General features: G+C 35.1%; 1 protein-coding gene across 2 annotated transcripts in view; it reads left to right on the plus strand.

Annotated features, from left to right (window-relative positions):
- The first annotated feature begins 258 nt into the window (after window positions 1–258).
- The window catches only part of ZDHHC21 (zinc finger DHHC-type palmitoyltransferase 21), a 67,963-nt gene continuing 51,628 nt past the window's right edge, over window positions 259–16,593 (plus strand). Inside the window, exons 1-7 of one of the 2 annotated variants that reach the window (XM_001365943.4) lie at window positions 259–336; window positions 462–753; window positions 5,127–5,273; window positions 8,306–8,439; window positions 10,465–10,540; window positions 12,317–12,511; window positions 15,418–15,516. In XM_001365943.4, coding sequence (XP_001365980.1) covers window positions 12,358–12,511; window positions 15,418–15,516 — 253 coding nt within the window. In that variant the 5' untranslated portion in view covers window positions 259–336; window positions 462–753; window positions 5,127–5,273; ... (1 more) ...; window positions 10,465–10,540; window positions 12,317–12,357. Of the gene's footprint in view, window positions 337–461; window positions 754–5,126; window positions 5,274–8,305; window positions 8,440–10,464; window positions 10,541–12,316; window positions 12,512–15,417; window positions 15,517–16,593 lie in introns of those variants that run through there. The other variant, XM_056805358.1, reaches the window with a different exon arrangement.

Raw genomic sequence — 16,593 nt, forward strand, 5'->3', positions numbered from 1 at the left:
AAAAAGGGAATAGATTGTTGAAGTTTTAGGAGATAGGAAAAAGAAGAGGATCATAAAATTGGGAGGTAAGACCTTGGAGATGATTTAGTTCACGTCAGTCATTTTACAGATGAAGAGATCGAGACCCAGATAAGGAGAGTGATTTGCCCAAAGTCGATTTCTATTGAAGGGAGGGAAGGGATTCTCTCTCCAAATTCCATACTCTAATCTCCATCCTAGTCTTAACCTGAAAATCCCTAGTGGCTAGTACCATACTCTACACACCATAGGCGCTTAATAAACGTTTGTTGGATTGAATTACCCAAAGCAGAGTTACTTTTCGGAAATGGGAATAGGGTGGGTATATTGATAGATTGATGACTAGGTGGGAAGTTATTATGTGTTGGGGAGGGGTCGGGGGGGGGTGTGCATTGAGGCTGGGGGCGTCTTTTCCTCCTGAATCGCGTTTCCTCTTATCTCAGGGCTCGTGGCCCTTGGCGGACTCCGTCCCAGGCTCCGGGATCGGAGCTCCGACGGTAACGGCGGCGGCGGCGGCTGAGACTCGGCGTTCTTGCGCCCCTCGCCTAGCGGCCGCAGCGGCCCAGTCACCTGCCCGGCCCGGGGCAAGGACTCGCGGAAGCGGAAGAGGGGTGCGGGCGCGGCCAGGGCGGTGGCGGCGGCTGCAGAAGGAGGAGGGAGACTGCGGGAGAGCCTTTGGCTGCCGCAAGAACTACGGAAGAGGCGGCTGAGCCGAGGCGGCCCCCGGCGCCCCCGGTGAGTGCGGGCGGGCCAGACTGGACCGGGCCGGGCGGGGCGGGGCCGGGGCGGAGACGGGGAGGGCGGGGGGCTTGCCTCTGCGCTTCCGCCAGTGCCCCCCTCTCCCAGTCGTCCTCCTGGCCTCCCTGTCATCCCTGCCTTCTGCCCCCATTCTGCCTCGCGTTCCTTCTCCGGGCCCCCCCCCCGTGTCCTTGCTGTCCCTCACTCCTCGTCCCGCCCTTTCTGTCTCCTCATTCCTTCTTTTGGGGCTCCGTTCTCTGTCTCCCCAGTTTCATCTCCTGGTGCCACCTCCATCCTCTGTGCTTCCTATACCTCCTCTTGGGACCCCATTCCGTGTCCCCCCATTTTCCTCCTGATCCCACTCATTTTTTCTGCACCCCCCCCTCCTTCCTTCTCACAGGGGCCGGGTTCTCTATGCTCCTATTCCTCTTGGGTCCCTACTGTTTTCTCTAACTCTGTGCTCCCTCTGTTCTCCCTGCTCCTCATTTCTCTAGGCCTTCCCTGTCTTTTTTTTTTTTTTGCCTCCTATTCCTACTGTGTCTCCTCTGTCCTCTGCCTCACGTACCTTCTGACTCTGGCTATCACTATCTTTTCTGCCTCCTATGCCCACTGTTGCCTTCCTATTTCCACCCTCAATCTTATTAATTCTTTGCTTCCTCCAGTGCTTGGCCTATATAGTGGTACTTAATAAACAATTATATACTGACTGACTGAATCTGTCCCCACTTCCTCCTTTGCCTGTTGGCTTCATCCTATTCCTTCTTTGCTTATCTTCCTCCTTTTTCTTACCTCTGTCCCTGATTCTTTTTCTTCTTCTTCTGTTTCATTCCCCCTCTTCTTTCTTACTCCTCTATTTCTTAATTCTATTTCCCTTTCTAGTTCTTTTCTGCATCTATCAGTTCCTAATTCATTATTGCCCTTTTCCCTCCCTTTTATTCCTATTCTTAGCAGTATTCCTATTCCTAATACAATATTCTTCCTCTTAATATATTTACTTTTCCCCTTGCTCTTCTCTTCTGATTTCTTCTTTACTGGCCTATAAAATCATCTTCTCTTTCTCTTCTTCCTATCCCTTTTCAATTTATTCTTTTTTTATTCTTCATTTCTTTTTCCCTCATTTTCTTCAGTTTATTTCACCTCAGATTCATACACCTTTTTGATCTGCAGCTTCAAACATCCTTGTCTGTTCCCCCACCTGCTGAAGTGTGGAATTTTTTTTGCTAGATCCATTTCTCATTCCCCACTTTATATTCCTCTATTCCTTCTCTTTCCTTTTTTTCTTGTACTTTGTTCTTTATTTTTCTTGCTATTTTGTCCTGCCTCTGTTTTACCTTTATGAACCCTTATCTTAAAAGTGCTCCTTTTCCTTCCAGAGCTCTTAATTCCTTAAGTCCCTGAACTGCTTACTGAAGAAGAGTGTAAACATTTCCAAGAGTTTTCTTTTTCCATTTCTTGAGGTTATGGGTGGGTTGTTTTCTCTAGTCTTAATTAAAATTTCAAAGGTTGTGTCAACTGCTTGATTTATCTCACTCATTCTCAGTACACAATGAATGATAAAGTGAATTGAGCACTGGACTTGGAAATAGAAGATGCTTATTAGCAATATGACAACCACTTTGAGCCTTGATTTCTTCATCTGTAAAGTGAATATAATTCTAGTTGTCTATAACTAGGCCATGAGGACAGTATTTTGTAAAGTGCAAAGCAATATAAAACTGAACTACTATTGTTTTGTGTCATAAAACGTCTTAAAATGTTGTCCTAGGTATCATTTGGAAAGAAGATATAATAAAATTAATAAAGATATAGTATGATGGAAATAGGACAGACTGGGTATTAAGAGGCGGGAATTTGAATTTATCCACTTAATAGAAGTTTGGCCTTAGACAAGTCCCTTCGTTTTTTGGGTCCTTGGTTTCCTCATTTATAAAATGAAAAGTTTGAGATTATCTAACATCTCTTACATTTTTGATTCTGTAGTTTAACTTCTGCTTCTGTGTCTTTATTAGGTCTCAAAATTAATCAATTATAGCCATAAGGTGGTTGTTATTTTCCCCTTGAATCCCAAGAGGGTAGTGAAACTATTCATAGTCTTTGGGCTCTTTTATCACTATTGCCACTGCACCACATCTGCCTCTCATGCTCTCTCTGTAGCCCTTCAGTTAGCTTGGATTTACTCTTATTCTATAATACAAATTCCAGACAGAGTTTTAAAAACTCATTAAGTCCTGTTCTGAAGTTTCAGTTACCAATAAAATACACATTTCTTTTTATGTGACTCTTCTTGAGTTTAGCTATACTTGGGCAAATAAAAAAGTTATAACATAATGGTTTGCAAGTTATAATTGAAAATGATTTTAAATAAGTATAGGAGTTTAGACTTACTATGTGAAACATGCAGCAAATTTCTTAAAAGTTCAGAAATGGTATCAGAGTCCTAGATGCAGAATTGAAAGGGAAGAAACTGAGGTATCAGAACATGAAGTGATTCATCTAAAGTGTAGTAGGTGTCTGAAGTGAGATCTGAATCCAGGTCCATTGTACAGGGCTATTTTGTAGGTAGGGAGAGGAAGGAACCTAGGACCAGTAAATCAAGTGTCTATTAGATGTTTATTAGGTGTCAAGCATTGTGCTAAACCCTAGAAATACAAATAAAGGCAAAGCAAGTCCCTGCCCGCAGAGCTTAAATTATAATAAAAGAGACAGCATCTAAATAACTAGGTACATGTAAGATATACAGCATAAATAGGGCATAATCTTTGAGGGGGAAGGGATTTGCAGTGGGGATGAAAAGAAGTAGGGAAGATGGGAAAGGCTACTTGTAGAGGTGGTATTTGTGCTGAGGCTTGATGGGAACCAGGGAAACTAGGAGGTGGAGGTGGAGGTGAGGAGAGAGAATTCCACCCATGAGGTATAGTCAGGGCAAAGGCCAGAGAACAGACTTCCATTCTAATCCTCCTGCACCATCCCAGTGGATCTCCCATACTTTCTTTAAAGGTAATAGGAGATACCTGATAAGTGATATAATTAGAAACAGAACTCATATTGTATCTCCAGGTAAATTTAAACCAGTATGTTATTCTTACTTAAGGCTATTTTCCTGAATATTTTTGACTTCTTTATTATACTTTGATAGCCTTACCTGGATATGAATTTATTCAAAATATCCACTAAAGAATCATTATTAGGTTTCTATTTTAAAATCACAATTTTAGAATATAATTTTATAATTATGTCACCTTTTGTGTAATCTTTTGACTTAGCATAGTTAAATGGATAGAACTTTGAAGCTTATATAGGAAATAGAAACTAGAGCATATTTTAAAATAGTACGTAATAGTAACTACTGCTATTATATAAATCTTTAAAAGTTACAAAATATTTACATGGATCACATTGTATATACTGACATGTGACTTCCTCTGCAGAATATAAGCTTTTTGATAGCAAGAACTTTTCTTTATTTAACTCTGCATGTCCAACCCAGAACAATAATAGGCAATTCCATCATGCTTACAACAGAGCTATGAAGGAGGGACTTATTGGAATTGTGCTTATTTTATTATATAGCTAATAAGTGATTGAACTAGTATTCAAACTCAGGCTTCTAACTCCAAAGCCATCACTTTTTCCTTTGTATCACTCTCCCTTTCTATGACAAATCAAAGTAAAACTGTGTCCATTGGGTTTGTAGCTGACATCTGTTTAATTTACCACAAAGTAGTTGAAATATTTTTAAATGTGGTTTAAAATTGGCTTTGCTAATACTCTGAAAAATACTTACCTGTAAAAATTTTCATATTCCTAATGCCCTAATTAAAATGCACCTTTTTATTGTACTACTGTTGTGGAATGACAGAATCACAGAATTTGAAGTAAGCATACAGACTATAACATTGTTCCAGTGCTATGGTTAGTAATACTTTGAACTTCTTATCAGCTATGTGATATTGAACAAGTCCTCCTCTTAGCACTTTAGTTTCTTCATCTATAAAATGGGAGTAATGCTACTTTCATTACCTGCCTTCCAGAATATTGTTAAGTTTTATAAACTATAAAGTGTTATTTAAGTGTGAACTATTTTAATTATTATTATTTGCTTTCTGACTAATCTCTTTAAAACCTTGACTTAAACTCTGTCAAGTAATGATAATCTCCATTATAATAATAAAAAAAAAACATTCAGATCTACCTTTAGGCTTTACAAAGCTTCTTTTCTTTTTTTTAAAACCCATATCTTCTGCCTTAGAATCAATAATATGTATTGGTTCTAACACAGTGGTAAGGGCTAGGCAATGGGGTTTAAGTGACTTGCTCAGGGTCACACAACAACACTTCTTTTCTTACAATATCTCAATTGTTCTTTATAGCTTCTTGGTCAAAAAAATATTCTGGATTCCATTATCCCTATGTTTACAGATGAAGATTCTGATGCTGAAGAAGTTAAGTGACTTCCTCAGGGTCACACAGCTAGTGAATGCCTGAAGTGGAATCAAACACAAATCTTGTTGCCTCAGGTAAGATTCACAGGACTCATTGCAATGACCCAGTATTCAGAATTTCATGGATTAAAATAAAGAAAAATAAATTGATTCAATTTGGTCAGTGTGTAATGGAGCTTTCTTTTAGAGTTCATAGGAGGTTGGGCATAACAGGCAGCAAACCAAAGTGCTTTTAATAAGGCATTGGCAGGCTGGCTCTGAAAGTGAGGGAAATTACCTTTTTAAAACTATCAGGGTGCTAATCAGTACAATTTTTGGACTGTCTATAACCATTAACTTAGCTGTTGACACTTAAAATGGGAGATCTTTTTCCAGCAATCAGTGAGTAGATCTGTTAGAGGAGTAGAATCATATCAAGCTTGATATTCTTACTATAAAGCTGTAAGTAAATGGACAACAGGTTCTCCTTGGTGAGGCAAACAAAGGAATAGGCAAAAATGTTTTTATTTTGAGTCTTCAGGCAACAGGAAACCTCATTTTACGAGGCACATTGTCATCATGGGTTATTTTGTTCATAATGTTATAAATTTATAAAAAGATCACTGTAGACTAATCAATTAATTAATAAGCAATTATCAAAGCACTGCTACATGCCAAGTGCTGTCCAGGGGATTGAGGATATAAATGTGGGAGTAGGGAACCCTTGCCCTCTAGGAACTTATGTTCTCCTGGGGGCACACAGCATGTTCACAGAGAAGTGCAAGATATATACAAATTGAATACACAGTGATTTTCTGGTTGGCATGCGAGAAATTGGGGGAGTGAGGAAAGGCCTCTATTGGGGGAGTGAGGAAAGGCCTCTAAAGTAGGTGGCACTTAAAGCTAAGCCTTTAATGCAAAATAAATTGAAGCTTGTCAACATATTGTAGAGGATGAATAGAGAATAATAAAATAATCAATGCAAAAGTTGACATAGGAGAAGACAGTGAAAATTATAATTGTTGTATAAGAAAAGAGAGTATCATAAGGATCTTAGACTATAGGAACACTCATGTTTATGTGACCTGACTTTCTTTGAGAAGAGAATGTGTTCCCCTGGATATGGCAAATGCCAAAAAACATCACCAATAGTCAGGAAAAATCTGGTTACTGTTGGAGTTATTTTTTCACATAACTTATGTAACTGGTCAAATAATTGACTTGTTAAAAGTAAGTATCAAAGTAAGTATCAAATTAGAAGAAGAAAAAAGAAAAGATAGAGCTTAAAATTGAGGTTACTTGGCAAAAATTAAGGACTTCAGAAACAAAGACAAAAATTTCTTGCCGTTACAAGTTTACTTTCTTCTATGAGTATGGCATACACATGCACACACACACACAAAGTAAATAGAAAATATATACATGTTTCCTTGTCCATTAAATATCAGTTTAGACTCTACATGACTTCTACAGCCTTTCCTGATCTCAATCTGTGATCCTATAATCTTGTAATGTCAAGAGTGAAAGTATTTTTATATGAGGGAAGCAAGAAAGGGTTTGTGTTTGAAGAAGCACCTCAGCTCACTTTACAGGATGATAGGGATTCTATGAGGTGAAGGTGAAGTAAAACAAACAATAAGACAAACAAATAAAAACACCTGCCTGAAGAGGAATTAAATTCTACTGGAGTATATAATGTATAACCAAACAAGTAAGTAAAAATATTTTAAAGAGTTAGAGAGGACTAGTAATTTGTAAGATCCAGGGAAGGCTTCATGGAGGAAATAGCACCTGAGGTGAGCCTTGAAGGAAGCAATAAATATTCATAGTGGAAGACACAAGAAAAAGGTATGCTCTTAGGTATGGGGGATGTGCAGAGGCAGGGAGGAGAGAGAGAAAATGCCAAATTTAGCCAATCACTGGTAGTCTAGTCTTGCGGTAGTGAGGAACATGTGAAAGACGGCATTCTTGGCTCCAAGACCAGCTCTCTAGATACTCTACTATGACTACCTCCAATCAGGATTCTTTTCCTAGTATTTAGAGGAAGCTAAAGACTTGAACTAGGACAGTGGCTGTGAACAGAAAGTAGCAAAAACAAGAGCTGTTGTGGAAAAGAATTGAGAAGATGTGAAGGTTATTTGGATTTGTGAGAAGAGGGAGAGGAAAGAGTCCAAGATTACTCCCAGGTCATCATTATTCCTTATGGCCTACTAGCCTGGTGGTGGTCAGAGAAGGGTCAGAGAAGACAATGACTTCCATTTGGCCTATGGTGTGTATGATGCTCAGTTGTCCAACAATCACTAGGTAATGTGGGACTGGAGTTAGAGAGATTAGAGCCAGATACATAGATGTAAGATTCATCTAAATAGAGATGATAATAAATTGTATGGGAGCTATTAACCTTTCTGATAGTATCAGGAGAGGAGAGAGCCCAAGACAAAGACTTGAGGGACATCTCTGATTAGGGAGCAAGAGCTAGATGGGGATCCTACAAAGGAGCTGCAAAAGAATTGGCCTTAGAAATAGGGAAAGAATCCAGTAAAAATAATGTCATGAAAACTCAAGTAGTAGAATGTGGTATTCAGGAAGGAGTGGCGGTGCAGTTCCACATTGTGGACAGAGAAACCAAGAAGGGAGAGGACTGAGAAAAGACTTGGTGATTGAAAGCTTGGTTACCTGTGAGAAAATAGTTTAACTTGGTTTTAGAAGCCAGATTGCAAAGGAGAAAGATGAGTGGGAAGTACGGACCACATATTTGAGTGTAGTTACTTTTTTACCCCCTCCTACAAGTGTGACTGTAAAAAGGAGAGTTATGGGCAAGACCTTGAAGGAATGGCAGTTTGTTTGGAGTAGGAGAGGGGAAGATAACTGAAGGGGGGGGGGTGTGCTCCTTTATATATTATTATAGTGATATAATTAGGCAGAAAATAAAAGAAAACTCATCAGCATGTAATTTCCTAAATCTTGGCAATCCAGTTTCAAGGGAGATAAGGAGACTGGATAAAACTACAGAATTGAGTCTTTTGTTCTTGTTAGTTCTGAGGTTAAGTGTGTACAACTGGTATTTTCATCAAGTTTTTAGCGATTACATTTTTGTGAGTAATAATTTTTTATTAAAACATTAATAGGCTTTCAAGGAGAACTGTTATTGAAGATGGATCCATTTGGTCAGATGTAGTATTAAAGAATGAAGAAAGAAAAAAATTCCTAATTAGTACTACAAAAATTACAAGTAATAGCCATCTCAGCAAATTTGAAATTGGTAAGTTTACTAAGTTAAATATTTATAGTTGTTAGTTGGTTATTTTTTTAAATCCTTGATGAGAGTCCTCTTTGATTAGTATTTGTTAAGATGAAGACTGAAAAAGCATGAATGGGAAGACATAAACTGATGCAGTGGAAATAATAAGGGACCTAGGAAAACAATAAGGGCATCCCCAAAATCTTGGTATAGTTGTAAGCATTAATAACTTAAATAATAAATGTTACAAACTTACAAAAACATCATTAAAAATAATTATTTTAATGTATTTAAATATTTAATACTATATTTTAAATATAAATGTTAACAAGATCAGTTGCCTTGTTATTGCACTCTGTGTGTGTGTGTGTGTGTGTGTGTGTGTGTGTGTGTGTGTGTGTGTGTGTGAGAGAGAGAGAGAGAGAGAGAATTTCTGGATGAAACTTTCTTAAACTGAGGGAGATCCTCTTGCTTGGACATATAAGTGACCTAATTTGTCTTCCTCAGACTTTTTCTTATGGGGTTATGTCAGATCTGTTGTTTTTTCAAACACAGAGCAGTAACTGATTATTTTTTGTTATTTGTTTAGTCATTTTTCATTTGTGTCTTTTCAGTAAATGTCTGAGGTCAGTTTTGAACTTGGGAAGATGAATCTTCCTGACTACAGGCTCAGCAATCTATTGTTGCCACCTAGTAGCTAATGAAAGTTTTACAAAGTTCAAAAATCAATCGATATTTTGAATTTTAATAAGAAATATCAGTACTTTAAAATTTTAAATAGTTAATAGTTTGGAATATTATTTTGAGAATTTTGTAGCATTTATACTTCTAGAATTATTAAAGCTTAAAACTACACTAATAATTTGGGGATACCCTATTTTTTCCTCAGTTCTCTGCTTACCTTACATTGTGTCACTTTATGTTTTTTCCATCTATGCCCTTTTTCAGACTTAATCTTAAGTGCTGTTTTGACTTTATTATTTAATATATCAGAAGTTGTATGTCAGGCCCAATGTATGGTTTTACTCTCATGGATGATAAAAATAATAATTATAGAAATGTTGACCTTTCTATTTTAATTTTTATGGATTTCTGTTGCCCTTGTGCTAATTTTATGTAAGAATTCACTTAGAATCATGTAAATTTTTAGTGTTTCTTACCAAGTCTTCATAACATTCATTTTTACTTTTGCTTCTTTCCATTATTTTTTGAGATGATACAACTTATAATCTTATGCTCTCCCCCTCCAAAGTGTTTTACAAATGAATTTATGTTCCAGAATGGTTGCCTTTGGGTACCATGTCTCTTTTTGGCAAATATTTGCAGACTGAGATGGTTTCTAGGTTATTTTGGCCTCTTCATTGTGGTGATTGCTTTGAATTCATTAAACTTTTTTGGGAAAGGTGATTATCATTGATCAATATCTTGACCTTTTGTCCATTTCCCATTGTTTAGCATTTGTTTAGGTTATGTTAAAATTTTTGGAATGATACTTATTGGCTTCTCATAATTATTCTTATAATTAGATGATGATATTTGACCCGAAGAGAGTCTATTGTTGTAAAGTAGTGTTCTTTGATAAAGCAAAAGGAAAAAAAATCTAATCATTAAGAAAAGGTCAAACAATTTGTAAATATTTACTCTCATATAGAAGAGTTGAACTGTAATTTTTTTTTTGCTATAGTAATTTACATGTTTATGAAGTGAGTCACACCCTATTGAAGTACAGTGACCTGATACAATCTTAAGAAATGTTGAAATATCAGTTGAGTGTCTACTAGTTAAATAAAAGTTTGAGTTATGAGCTCACCTTTTAATTTACAAATTAGTATGTTGGAATCACAAGAGCTAATGAAAGTATTTTACAAATGCTATTCCTGCCTCACTTGTTCAAGACAAGCTTACAGCATTGCATTAAGTTCTGGTTGCTGCTTAGGATGTGTAATAGTTTCTGTTTGGGCACTGACCACACCTAATAGATGTTAGCTGAGTGGAGAGATCTTCCAAATTTGTCTGTTATATGTTTGCTCTTTTAATCTAATTTAGAACTATTGGAGGACAACTGTTTCTTCTCATACACCCAAATTAGAAGGATTATGCTGTGCTTCTTTCAGCTAAACAGGTAATTTTCCATGTACCATTTATTTTTTCCTTCCTTTTCTTTCTTAACAGGTTTTGGTCAGAGATAACTTTTAAAACTATTCTTTTTTCCATGCTATGTGAGACAAAAACTGATACAGGTATGTTATTCACTGTTAATGAGGCTTCTCACTTTAGGGTTATGAACATTTACTCTTTTGTGGAAATTCAATTAATCCGTTTCAACCAACAGATGAGAATCAAAATGGATTAATTCCATTGAGAAGACTTAAGTTATTTAATATTTTGTGGATTTGAATGATGATAGTAAATTTAAGAATAGGTAGTCAAACATAAAAAAGGTATGTGAAAGTAATTGAAACTGCTTGAAGAATTTTCTGCAGCTTTATTTTAATATGAATCAGAATATTTAAAATTTAATATGCTTAAAATTCTTTTTGCAAATGTTAGGGATCTATGTTATCTAGTATACAAGCTTCTCTAAGTTTAATGATGATGCAGAGCAGTTGGTAACAAGATTCATCCTCTGGAGCTGCCTTGAATTTAATCAGATCAGCATATATTTTAGCCTTTCTAATGTAAAGATAATCAAATTCATGCTGATTTTTTTAAAGGATTAAGCACTATTGTTATTTTTAGAATGAGTAGAAATGTGATGTTCCTCTGTGACTCCATTATTCTAAGTGTTTTTGAAACTTGGTCACTTGGAAAGATTTTAATTCTGATCATATGTATTTTTTGGCTTCATCATTATTTGTATGTTTATAGGGAGAACCTTTTTGTAAGAAAAACATTTGCTACAAAACTCCATCTAGAATAGTTGCTAGCTTTGAATATCATTGATACAGACCTGCCTACACATATGATACAACTTTTCATTTAATAATACATTCAAGTATGTCAGCAGGAAATCATAGCAGAACTTGGAAAATTTCACCAAAATTCCCATCCCCATTAATATTGTATAGTCCCGGTAAAATTTTTGAGCTTATTAATTTAATTTTAAAAGTTGGTTTATGTAGTGTTTTAAGATATTTAATTTGGTACCATGCTACCTATAGCATAAGTATCTAATTGCCAAGTCAATCAAATGGTACTTTGGTGGCATAGTAATAAAGCTGAATTAAAAAAATTAAAATCCATATATAATAGGAACAGTACAGAATGATTTTTTTTGAAGACCTAACTCTTTTACTTTGGGTTTTTTTTTGAGAGTTACATATCACTAATAGATTATTTTTGGTTTCTACATCTGAATTCAGATGTATCTAGTTATCAATTCTCTTAACTTGAAAGGAAACATTTTAGTCATATTCCTTAAAATATATTAATGATTAAAAATTTAAAATAAATAATTTTATACTTATCAAATGAACCAGCATTATATAAAAGGTTGAGAATTGACCTCAAAGGCAGTGATTTGGATTCAAGTCCTGCTATGGTACCTACTGACTGAGTGACCTTGGCCAAATTATTTAGTCTTTCCATGCCCCAGATTAACATTTTAAATGCAGAATAGTTGCTGAAATGCACTGATAGAGGGATTCTTTATTTCCAATCCTAGTGAAATTATAATCTCCATTTCTATCCTCTCTGCAAAATGCTCATCAAATAAAAAAAATATTTCCATCTTCTTCCTTCTACTTAGTGGCAAAGTTTGAATATGTTAGCTCTATTTGTATTTTATTTTTTAAAGAAAAATAAAATATGTGGAAAGTGTTTGAAAATTATTTTCATTTGAGCATAAATGCTATTCTACCTTTTCTCCTCTAATCTAATTAATTTTTTTCTCCTTTAGGATCACCTTACCTTGTTGACTATTGATCATAAAATTATACAATGGGTCTTCGGATTCATTTTGTCGTTGACCCACATGGTTGGTGCTGCATGGGTTTGATTGTCTTTGTCTGGTTATACAATATTGTTATAATTCCCAAAATTGTCCTCTTTCCTCACTATGAAGAAGGACATATTCCGGGCATATTGATAATATGTAAGTTTATATGTCTTTTTTTTCTTTATATAACAGACTTTTTCTCCATGTAAATTTTTTTTGATAATAATGACTTTCCTTTTAGTACCAAGTAGATTAATAAATTGAACATTGAGAAAGCATTCAGAAAAAATGGCCTAACACTTGTAGCTTGATATAGTAGATAAAGTTCTGAAGTCAATGTCAGGAAAAACTGACTTTAAATGCCATCTTGAACTGGGTATTTTTGGGACAAGTTTAATTTCTCTGGATCTGGATAATTTTCTCCATTTGTGAAACAGAGGGGTGAACTCAGTGACCTCTCAGATACCTATCATCTCAATTCATAATTCTATGAAAATATCTTACTAAAATTTTTTTAAGTTCTTTAATATGATGACATGAAGGAGGAGTTTTTGGAATGGTGTAGGGAAACATCAATAAGAAAGCAAACTGAATGATCTACAACTGCCCATGATGATTTGGGGCATTTATTTACATCTTTAGGTAGATCTTACTTTCTTCAAATGAGAAGATTGAATTAGATCTCTAAGGCCCCATTCAGCTCTAACATCACTTATAGTAACATTGAGAGCAATTTGGATTTTCGAATAGCTTGTGTAAGTTTGGGAGTCCACTATAGAAGCCTTTTTCATATGAAATATTTTAAATGAGTTTTTTGTTATTTTGCAATTACATATGTATATACATAACAATAATTATAACATTAACATAATCAAATGACTAATTGTTTGAGAAGAGTTTCAAAACAAAACTTGCATTATGATTCTACTTTGCTGGGGGATGTGCTTTAGGAAATAGAGTTTTAGTGAATGCTAGAAAAGTTTGTTTTGCAGTATTTTAAAGATTTCACTTTCCAGTATTATTTAGATCGTTAATTTGCCCAGCATATATCATTAATTGGACTAAACTGAACTCGGGTAAAATTACAGGTGAATTTGTTTATGAGATTTTTTCCCAGTGACTTCCATCTCTTGGAGAAGCAATGCAATATGAATGAAGCCTAGGTAGATCAACAGATAATCCTACAAATTCCTCCAGTCAGTAAATGATGTCAAAGTATACCACTGTTCATTAGCCCTTTGTGATTTGTATTCTGTGTTTTTTATGTATTTGAATTTTAAGTTTGCAATTTTCTTATTTTACTTAAACTTTTATTTCATTTTGAGAGAGGTTGGTAATAGTAGATAGATCAATAGACTTGTTAGGAAATCCCAAGTTTGGATCCTGGCATAGATAGTTACCAGCTATCTTACCTTGGGAAAGTCACTGAAGCTTTCTGGACTTCAGTTTTATCATGTATAAAATGAGGGAGTTGGATTAGCTTGACTTCTATAGCCCCTTCCACCTCTAAATCTATGAGCTTTTTTTCTGCTTTCTTGCATCATGTTGTGTTCTGTTGTCTTATAATTTTAGAAGAAACTCTTTAGTCCTGTGTGACTAGCTTACTGATTCATCAACTTACATTATTAAGTATTTGTGGAAATGGGAAGTGTATACAAACTTGCCTAATTTTGAATTTTAATTCTGCTCAGATATGGAAAAGATTTTTAGAAGCTACAAAGAATAACCAATAACAAAGATCAGTCTACCTCATGAAAATGAAGTAATATTAAATCTGTCCTACATTTCCAGTACATTTCTATCACTAAAGAAAAAGCTGATAAAAGAATTTCTAAACTTTTAAGTTTTTTTTTTAGCTATTAATACACTCTAGTAGGCACTGATACACCAAGACTGTTGGGAAGATGCTCTCATACATCTTATTGTCAATAGATACTGTTTTAATAATGTGCCCTGTTGAGATATTTGGTAATTTGGCTTTGTGAACTTTTGTTTTATTTTTATGTGATAATTGATTTTGGGAAACTATTGTTTTATATTTCATTGTCAGTTATAACCTATTAAAGTACTTCTTTAATTGGAGGATCTACTGGTTTTGAACTTGTCTACTTCATTTAGAATCATGCAGAATGCTGCCTTTTGGGGGGCTCATAAGAGATTATTTGGTCCAGCCTCCTCTTTTTAGAGGGTAGGAAACTCAGGCCAGAGAAGATGAAGAGACTTGCTCAATTTACTGATCTCATAAAATCTATATGCAATGCCAAGGCACCAAGTTGTGTATCAGATGAGCAGGGCAGACTTTTGTCCATATCGGTAGCATATATTTGTTTCAAGTTTGTGTTATAATATATTTGTACTACAAATACCAGTTTCCAAGTTCTTATTTCTTTCCCGAACACTTAAAAGATAAAAAATTCCAATGAACATCTTAGCCATGAATTTGATTTTTATTATACACAGTAGTATGTAAAGAAAATTTCGAGAGAGAGAACTTAATCTAGTATTGAGTGGTCAGAAAGAGTCATGGAGCAGGTGATACTTGAAAACAATTCTTGTAGGATAAGTGAGGAATTTGTAGGAGTATTGGAGTAAAGTATTCCAGGATGGTGGAAGAGTGTGAGTACCAGTTTGTCTGGAGCAGAAAGGTTATACAGATGTCAGATTGCAGAGAACATATATCTGGGTGTGGTATTTAGGTGTTGCACCCTAGGTAATGAAGAACCATTGAAAATCTTTAAGCAAGGACTTGAAAGTGATTAGAGTTGTATATGCTGAATTTAACTGGGGAAGATACTAGGTATGGGAATATTCAGATAAAGCTATATTGTATAGGTCAGGCATGAGATAAGAATTTTATTTTATTTAAGGCTGGTGAACTTATATTAACCCTATATTACATACGGTTAGTATCAGTTGGTCACCAAATAAGACCTATTTTATTAATGTCTTTTTGGGAAAATTATTTTATTTTTACAATGTGTATTAAAGTATATATTTTAAAGTCAAATGTTAATTAATGACAAGTATCTTGATGAGTAAAATGGTTGTCTCTTTTTTTCCAGTCTTCTATGGTATTGCTATGTTTTGTTTGGTGGCCTTAGTGAGAGCCTCAATAACTGATCCAGGAAGACTCCCTGAAAATCCAAAGATTCCACATGGAGGTATTAGATTTTTCAGAAATAATGTACTTAATTCCCAGCTGATAAGTTTTTTTGTGATGCTTTTATTTAGTATATTATATTGATACTTTTTATGTCTTTATGGAAATCCAGCATTTCAACCCTCCCTCTCTCCTCTCTCAGGCATAAATCTTCCTCTGATAAAGAAAAATAGTTAAGCAAAAACTTCTATCTGAGACAGTGACCGCATTTCACAATGTATACAGTATTATAACATTTTAACATAGTAGTCTTCTATCATTTCAGCCAAGGAAATGTACCATTTTATATTCTGTGTTCCACAGCCATCACTGGTTTTCCAGTTACTCAGTGATTCAGTTTTTGTCATCTCTTTGCTTACTTTGTTGTCACTGGTGATACTATCCATGGTTTGGCTTAACCCACTCTGGATCAGCACATAAAATCTTTACTTTTTTCTATGAATTATTCATATTTATAATATTTTGCTCCATTCATAGATATGCCATAACTTTTTCAGCCATCTTCCAGTAGATGACATCAGCTTTATTTCTGTTTTTTTGCTACTACAAGAATATTTTGATGTATATCAGATCTTTTTTCATCTTTCCTCTACTTGTAGTAACACATGCCTACTTGTAGAATAGATGAGTCAAATGGTGTGAGCAGTTCAGTGATATTTCTTATATAATTTCAAATTCATATTGAGAATAGTTTGGATAACTCCATAACTCCACCAATAAGTATGGGGAGAGAGTCTTATCTATTTTTCCATTTTGTAGTATTATCTGTTGCCAAGCTCATCATTTTGTATGGTATGACAAGAATCCTCTAAGCTTTAATTTATATTTCTCATCAGTCCCTTGTCTATTAGAATGATTCTTAGTGTTATATTTTTGTCTGATTCCAGTAAATCTTATATATCAGTAATATTTGTGAAAATAATCCCCTTACTCTACCTTTTCTTTTCTAACTCTATCCTTATTGCTTTTATGTGCTCAAAAGCTTTAAATTTTATATTTTGTCTTTAGCCCTGATTGTACTCTTTCCTTCTTCATCATAATACCTTGGTAAATGAGTTTGCCTACATACTGTCCACTT

Source organism: Monodelphis domestica, chromosome 7 (assembly GCF_027887165.1).
Source record: "Monodelphis domestica isolate mMonDom1 chromosome 7, mMonDom1.pri, whole genome shotgun sequence".
Taxonomy (NCBI): Eukaryota; Metazoa; Chordata; class Mammalia; order Didelphimorphia; family Didelphidae; genus Monodelphis; species Monodelphis domestica.